Here is an 8,941-nt window from a genome sequence, read left to right as displayed (position 1 = left end):
GCCTTTCTGCTCCTATGATGCTGCTTGACCTGCTGTGTTCATCCAGCTCTGCACCTTGTTGTCTCGGATTCTCCAGCATCTGCAGTTCCTACTATCTCAGGTTAATTACAGTTGCCTTGCTCATTCCAGATCGGAGATCCACTCGGAAAACCTGTGCAGATATTTCCAGATGTTGTATTCAACAATCAGTGTGCATAATTGGAACAACACCCGATCTTTAGCTGAATGAAATTACCAGTTTTGAGTTGTTGTCCTATAATTTATACTTTTTCGTCCGAAGAACAATCAAATTTTGATGAAAACAGTCAGCATCAGAATGATACCTATCATTATCAATGCACCAATCAATCAGAAATTTATGGATTGCCAAAGCTTGCTGACTGCTTTACATCTTTCTGCTGTTCGATTTGCAAACATGGCATCTGACACTGAACCTCTCCATGACCTTCGTAAAGTTGTTGGATTTATACATTAATTGTCTTTTACGTTTACAATTGAAATTAAAGTCAAGCAATTGTTGATATAAATACCCTGTCTTGTCCAGAAATTAGATAATTATAAGGATGGAGTCTCATTTTCTTTAGGTTGTGCTTTAATGAAATATTTTTGTATTCTCCTTTACAATCTTTCATTCCCTCTCTGCCCTTCATTCTCCCTCTCTCTCTCTCTCTCACGTTCTCTTAATCCCATGGCTCTGTCTCTCGATTTCTCTTTCCACATCCGATTTGACATTTTAAGTTACTGTCATGAATTCACCCTCTTTCTTAGCCCTTTGTCTGATTAATTCGCAATCCTTTTGAATCATTGGTTGAGGAAGTATATTATTGTTCCATTCTCCACCAATGTTCTGGATGTCTTGTTTCGTTCCCTGTTCTAATATCAGCAGCATGCTTATGGCATAGTAGTAGCGTACTATCTCTGAGCAAGGAAAGCTGGGTTCAAGTTCCACCTGCCTCAGAGATGTGTCATTATATCCCTGAATGAGCTGATTAGAAAATATCTACATTTCCAAATAATTGGCCAAATAATTTAAAAACTAGATCTGCAACAATATTATCTAACTCTTGAAACACAGTGCAAGATGCCCCACTCCAGCAAAATCTTGCCTAGTTTTACCAATCTGTTACTTGACAAATCCAAAAGGTTTTGAGACAACTGCAAATGTTTGTATATCATGCAAAGGCATTAATGACCAGCATTAATTTATTTGTCAGCTATTTTAATGTTATTCATTGTTTTTAGGCACAGTAGCCATAGACCTTCAAGATACAAGGTGTAGACCTCCAGCTGGTCCTACCTTGACGCTTCCTTCAGATGGAGCTAAAGAAAGCAGAAGGCCCAGCATTGCACCTGTTTTAGAAGTAGCTGATGTTTCATCGATCCAAGCCTGTGACCTTCTGAGTGACCACTCGGAGGACGAAGCCAATCATTCTGATGATGAACTATCATCAGCACCAGAGTAAGAGTTGTGAAATATGTAATATAGTTTTACTACTTTGAGAATCTTTAGAATGAAGAATTATTTAACCTGAAGCTAATGTTCTATTTAAAGGAAATGGTGACTGCTATACCTGAAGATTTGTCGGTTAGTATATTTGATTAGTTAACATGAACTAGTATATTGACATTCCCATTAAAACTATGTATTTGATTAACAAATAAATCCCTTTTTGCAAACTGCGGGTGTAAAAACTCAATGTTCTGTTATTGATTCATTTTTTGTTATTCATAAATAGCTATTCTATTTTCATGTTAATGGAAATAGCCCAATAATCAATCACTTATCAGAGAGTAATTCTGTGGGTTTACTTAAGAGTAAAACAAATATGTTTCAATCCCTGAAGCAAGCCAATTGATTTCTTTCTGTATAGTACAGTTCTGTACAAGTTCTGTACAACAGTACGGTTTGTACTATACAGCTTGCAGCCCCAACAGAAAAACTATCTAACTGAGCTGCAATATTGTATACATACAGTACATGATATCCTTATAGGTGAACTCACTTAAAGGCAAAGTACACATACATCGGCTCCCTCCTTCCCAAAATTAAGATTTGACAATTTGCAACAGCAAGTGAGCCAATAAGTCTTTACAACATATAGAATAGAATATCCTTTATTGTCACATGTACTCAAGTACAGAAGTACAGGAGCACAGTGAAAGGTTTACAATGTTGCCCCGGATGGCGTCATCTTAGGTACAAAGTGCCTAGGTACAGATTGTAGATATAAAATACAGAAATAAAGGGGAAAAGAAAGGAAAAAAGTTACATTGCTTACAGTTTTCCAAAAGTATAAGTTCGAAAAATGAGAATCAAGTTAAAAAGATAAGCATTACAGCTTTTCCACGAAGGCCCTTCAGTAGATCAGCACAGGAGGCTTCCACACGTGGCCTGCCTGGGCTCACAAGCCGCTGACCATCTGCACTGGTCCCTAGTCCAATAACCGCCCTGCTCCTCTCGGGCCTCCGTCCTCCTGGCCGTTCCCAATCCCTGTGAGCCTCCATCCTACTGGCCGTTCCCACTCCCTGTGAGCCTCCATCCTACTAGCAGTTCCCACTCCATGTGACCCTCCATCCTACTAGCAGTTCCCACTCCATGTGAGCCTCCGGCCCACTGGCCGTTCCCACTCTGTGTGAGCCTCCATCCTACTGGCCATCCCTACTCTGCACGAGTCTCTAGCCAGTTGGGCTTTCCCTTCCTTGCTCCAAATGGGCCTCCAGCCTGCTACACCTCAGGAGAGAACACCAAGATGGAAAATGGGGATAAAAGGGAAGAAAGCAGGAAATTAATAGAGGGAACAGAGGAGGTACGGTTACAGTGTTCTCCTCCATTGCCATCTTGACTGGAAGCACCAATTATTGATAATTTGCTGATCTGTCCAGATCTTGTGAAGGTGACTTTGGAGGTACAGTTGATTCCCACAGTCATCAGCAGTATTGCCTATCATTCCTCTTTGTGTTGTCAAGTGCTTATTTCTGCAGTTGCTGTCACCGAATCTGCTCATCCCAGCAGATTACAGCCAGGTTTTGTTCTACATTAGCCACCAACTGATTCATACCTCAAACTGTTTCGAATGTTTTAAATCTTTTTGGTATTTACAGGTCCATTCCTTGAGTGTTTCCAGTTAATTTTGAAGCTTTGGATTTTATACCCTGGGGCCTTTTAATTCTATCTTAGTTTTAGCCTTCTGTTGGCCCAGTATATTTTCTCTTTCATAACCTGCTCTAAAAAACTGCCGAGTCTCTTCAGCATTCTTTTATGTTTTTGTTTCTTTGGCAAGCTGACCCTCTTCCATATGCTGCTTTAGTGATTGTTCAGTTTCCTCTATCTCCTGCTCCAGTTCCTTCACTAGATTGTTCATATCATTGCTTGTATTTGGCTGGAAGTATGGTGTAGACAGCTTTAGTTGAGGCATTCAAGATGGCATTAGATCATTATTTAAATAGAAACAATATTTAGGGTTATGGGGAGTAGGTAGATAAATAGGTTTGAATCATAATGCATATCCAGAGAGCAGGTGCTGACATGATGGGCTACATAATCTCCTCCTGCATGATAGTCATTTTGTGATTCTGTGAATTATTTCTGTAAATACTGTTTTTTGAATACTTTGCACCTTCTAGATGTGTATGCTGTACATCTTCACCTGATAACTAGGTCACAGCATCCTCATACTAAATGGCCTGTTTCCACACTGTAGGGATTCTGTGAACCTGAGGAGATCACTTGACATGCTTATCCTTCAGTAGCTCTTTGATGCTAAGTCTTCGGTTGTCTAGCAAATCTTCCGAGAAAGCTCCCATCTGGGGGATGTGGTCACCATACCAACAAATCTATCTTCTAAGTCTCTATTTGAAAAATCACATAATCACGAATGAGATCTCTCTGCATCGAGTAAATAGTTGATGGATTCTGTAGCCTTCTGTCTAATTGCCATGAATGCTAGATGATGAGTATGGAAGTTCAATCTATTTCTAAATTGGTCTTCTAATGTGATGCATAGCTTTTGGGGAATTTTAAGCTCTTCCGCTGTTAATCCTGACATGTTAAGTCTGTATAGACCTTCATTCCCAATTGCTAAGCAAAACTCAATGGCTAGCACACCCAAATCTAGAAACTATAGCTCTGACCCCTATTTAAACATTTTCAACTCTGTTAGGAGGCTAGCTGTGCCCCAATTAAACTAGAGAATTCGATGGACATTCTGACAGTATGCCTTTGACTTTCCCTTGCTGTCTATCTGGCACCCCTTCTGATTGTTTGTCTTTCTCACATGAGTTAAACTGGCATCTTATATAGGAAATTGGCTGCTTACCAGCAAACTATGTTTTCAACACTGATGCTATATGAACCAAAGCACTGAGGATTGGCAGAATTTAATACTGTCAACTATATGTTTCATATGTAGATTAACTTGTTTGCTGACTCTTGAAACGTGATGGGCTCCATTTGCATCATGTTTTCTATCAATATCCACCATGTCATATTAATGATAATGGTCTGACAATCAATAACTTGTCTGAGATTGTTTGAGTCTGGGAGTTACACAGCAAAACTAATTGATAAGTTGTGAAACATACATTGCATCAAATCAACTGATTTCTGTTTGAGCGGCTTGCAGATTCAGCAAACAAACTGCCAGGCAGAGTCACAACATTGTGCACACAGCATGAGTTCTTAAAGGTGAGGTCTCCTAAATGTAGGCAACAATCTATTGCATGAGAATTTTTAGTCCTTCCATGTTTGAATCTATGTGGAAGCAAATGCTGAATGCTCTGTTGCATCAGTATCATCAAAGACACTTCAAAAATCAGTTACATATGGAAATAAATGTCTTCATCTTTAAGTAGAATTGGATATACTTCCCTTTTTAGAGAAGAACATTATGACTAACAAACATCACTATAATAACTTTTAACGATGAAAATTTAATGTTGATTCTAGTTAGTTATATGCCCTGTGTTTCTTTTCCATTCAGTTCGACAAACGTACTGCTGGATTACTTAAATGCAAAGACAAATCTTGGTTAGAACCACAATTTGTTTCCCAACTTTAAATTATAGCTTTTTTTGTGCCCATGTAATGATCTCACTCAGAAAGATTGAACAGTTCCAGGCTTTTAACATTCTCATAAATGGTATCAAAGCTATTACAGTCATTAGCTGAAGTGTCAGACATGCTGTGGAGCTATGGTATGGAAAGCATTTCCTCTCGGGGAGTCTAGTTTCACTCACAACCAGTGACTTGACTATGTCTTTAGCCATTTTCTCCTTTGATGCAGAAGCAAAGGAAATAACTGGCTGCATGTTTGAAGCAACAAGGGCAGTTTGTTTTTATTCATGAGTAACCATTTACCTTTTATTGCCAAGTCATAAGTGAACAGCTGACTCATGTACTTGATGGGAACCGTCTGTTCCCTGCAAAGTTTCAAAATTTACACTTCACTTTTAAACTCATATTGAATACTTCCCTCACCAGTATTCATCACGATCCAGATTTTACTGTCAAAATAATGTTGAGTTTAATAAGAATGAGGTTATTAATTTGTAAATCATCCAACAACTTGTGGGAAGACGTACTTTGTGAATCTTCGTGCAGGTTGTTGAACAATTTGTGCCATTTCACTGTTAATCTTGACAAAACAACCTCCAAGTGAACTTTTAAGTCAGTTCTGCATTTTCACATTCATGGCTTATTAAGAACCAACTTTGTGCAGTTGGTTTAACTGTATAAGGAACATGTTTATGGGAAGCTTTTAGTTCCTACACTGTCACTCCAGAGATTTTTTTTTTAAAAAAATTAATTTTTAATTTAAAATTAATTTTTTTTTCTTAACATCCCTTTCTGTCTCCTTTTTCTCCTCTTTATTGATTTTTCTCTTTTTGTAACTTGTTTGACTCTAATTCCTGCTTTCTTTCCTTGGTTCCATTTTCAACGCTGAAATCTGATTGGTTAAGGAGATGGACCATTGGGTCACATTATTTACCATGTTCTCTGAATGCCCTGTTGTCCTCCCAGCAAGCAAACTGTTCACAAGTCTGCGTCAATGTCTCTGTATTGTGTGATCTGACTCTTCTCATTTTTTTTCTCCGACAAAATGCCTCAACTATGTTTCGAGCGCTAGAATCCTAGAACCTTACAGTACCAAAGGAGGTCATTTAATCAGTACGAGCCATTTGCAAGCTATTCCAGTTCATTTCAATAACCCTGTGTATTAGTCCGCTTGCAGTATGTATTCACTTGCTTTTCAGCAATTACTGTGGAATTTGTTTTACTACCTTTTAAGTATGCACTCCATAACCCTATGTGTGAAGGCATGTTTCCTCAGCTCCCTTCTAGTTCTTTCACTAATCTATGACTGTTGGTCAGTGACCCACTTCCCAGGTAATATCCATTTTTTCCCACTTGCTGCATCAGTACCCCTCATTATTTTAAACTCTTCTGCTAGGTTTGTCTTTCATTTTTCTTGATTTAAGGAGAACAATCTTAGTTTCTTCAATCCACATATCTGAACTCTAAATCTCTGTTCTCATCCTGGGAAACATCATCTTCACCCTCCCAAGGGCTCAGCACCCTCAATAAATATAACAGTTATTAATTAACACAAGTAACCATGCTCAAAAAGAAATCCTCATGTTTTTACTGTAAAATATACCGTAACCATCTTACTTCCAATATATATTTTAAGTATCCGTATCTTGCTGTACATATAAATTTGTCTTACTTGATACAATGGAGTTTGGAGATGAAAGGGAGCACCACTATTATAAATTCACTCCCACTTTGCACATTAACAAACATTTTTAGAAAAAATAAATGATGGGCTTAAAACTGTGTCCCCAGTTTTAAAATGATTTGACTTGATTTGTTTTAGGTACGTTAAAGGATACCCTCCAAACTCGCCTTACATTGGAAGCTCTCCAACCTTGTGCCACCTACAGCAGGAGAAAGTCCCATTCTGCTGTCTTAGATTAGACAAGGTATGAATTCCACTCCTGTTTTTCAACTCTGCTAACCAATTGTGGAGCATATTTCTTTCACGAATAGAACACGAGGAACATTTTTCTTAAGAAATATTTTCAGTGCAGACATTTGCAAAATTATAGGCACCTGCCTGTTTGAAAGTCAAAAAAAAATTTTGGATATCTAATCATTTATCCGTTATTGCCACAACACTGCAGTAAGTAAAAATAGTAAAAAGGTGGACAGCGTATAAGATGACATTTTTATTCCAAGATTCTTATTTGACATTAGTATCGAGTCCAACAATCCCTTGAAACTGTGTATAGCCTTCTCAATTGGTGCGATGATAGAGTAACTTCCATGCTCAGGAGTCACTGTGACACAGTGACCTCAGAAGTCCATGCAGAAGACACAGAATTAAGAAGGAAATTCAGAGGTGGGGGGTCTGTGCCCCCTTTCCTGCTAAAAATTGCTGTGCCTGCGCTAGGAGTCAGCCCCAATTTTTTACGTCAACAATACGTGTTTGTTTCACCTTAAAGTTGGCATGTGAGCTAATTCAAACGACACTGACTGCATTGTACCAGTGAGTTTAATGTATGCCACGTAGTAGCAGACCATCCATGGTGGACAAAGAACAGGAAGGGCTCCTCTGGCACAAAGAATGGAGCTGGTATAGGGCTAAAAGTTCTCGAATTTGCTAACTCATCAAAGAACAGTAGTGCAGCGTGAAAGTACAGTATGAGGAAAAAACTGGTGCAAAATTGGAAGAAGGAATCGACCCTAAAGAAAATGCCCAAGAACAAATGCACTAGAAGAGCAAAGTCATGCACTGCTCTGATCAGTATTGAATGGGTTCCTGAAAGTCAGCAGAATTGTCACATTGTCACCAGCAACAAATATCAGAGCAAAATGTGCAGGTGTTTTCTATTTTTGTCATCCTGTAATATTTTTATAAATTTTAAAAAAATGAATTCAATGAAAATATTTTCTTTTAAAGGAAGAATCAAGTTGGCATTTATGTTAATGGATGAAAATGAATTTGACTTTAAGCATATTAAAGTATCTATTTGTTTCAAAATGTAGGTAAATAAATTTCACTCTTCTGCTCTCCAGGGGTGCCAACATAATTACAGTGAAGATGCAAAAGCATATGGTTTCCGGAACAAGCTAATCATTGTTTCAGCAGAAACAGCTGGAAATGGATTGTACAATTTTATTGTTCCTCTTAGAGCTTACTACAGACCAAAGAAAGAGTTAAATCCCATAGTATTGCTTCTGGATAATCCGTAAGTCCTTTTTCATTGTTTTATGGTTTGTCAGTAGTCATCCATAATTCCATCATGGAAAACTGGTTTCTTCAAGTATCTGTAAAATATGATGCCTTGCAAAAGCAGTGACAGCAACAAGCTTTACTTATATTGCCAGTTTACACAATAAAATGTCCCACTTTGTTGCACAGCTTGTTATCAAATAAAATTTGTCAGTTTTCCACAAGGAATTATTAGGACAGATGATCAAAAGCATAGTCAAAGTGATAGATATTAAGGAACACTTTAATGGAAGAGAGAGAGAGAAATAGAGTGGCTCAGGAAAAGAGAGTGAGAATGTAAGCCACCAATACTGGAATGATTAACATTGAAAATGCACAAGATACAGAGGGATGATATCATGGGGGGATTTTAAAACAAGGTTGACTTGAAAATGAAGGTGTTGCTTGACTGGGAGCAAACATAGGCCGATGACCTGGAGCGTTAACAAAAGTAGTACAAGTTAGGGTGCAGGCAGCCAAATATTTTATGTCAATGGAAGAAGGAAGATCAGTCAAGAAGAAGATATTGGTACAGTCAAGTACTAAGGTAGCAAAAATATGGCTGAGGATTTTAGCAAAACCATTCAATCATTCATATGCATGTAATTGTTATTTATAAATTTTAATTCATTTGTGTGGGATGTGACGAGCAGTTATTGCCAAATACA

General features: G+C 38.0%; 1 protein-coding gene across 1 annotated transcript in view; it reads left to right on the top strand.

Moving 5' to 3' along the window:
- Positions 1–8,254, top strand: part of aspm (assembly factor for spindle microtubules) — a 78,191-nt gene extending 69,937 nt beyond the window's left edge. The window contains exons 19-21 of the mRNA XM_048602053.1: positions 1,243–1,459; positions 6,876–6,981; positions 8,078–8,254. Coding sequence (XP_048458010.1) covers positions 1,243–1,459; positions 6,876–6,981; positions 8,078–8,254 — 500 coding nt within the window. The remainder of the gene's footprint in view (positions 1–1,242; positions 1,460–6,875; positions 6,982–8,077) is intronic.
- The last annotated feature ends 687 nt before the right edge of the window (positions 8,255–8,941 follow it).

The sequence above is a fragment of the Rhincodon typus genome, chromosome 10 (genome assembly GCF_021869965.1).
Source record: "Rhincodon typus isolate 14 chromosome 10, sRhiTyp1.1, whole genome shotgun sequence".
Taxonomy (NCBI): domain Eukaryota; kingdom Metazoa; phylum Chordata; class Chondrichthyes; order Orectolobiformes; family Rhincodontidae; genus Rhincodon; species Rhincodon typus.
This window is presented reverse-complemented; position numbering and strand designations above follow the sequence as displayed.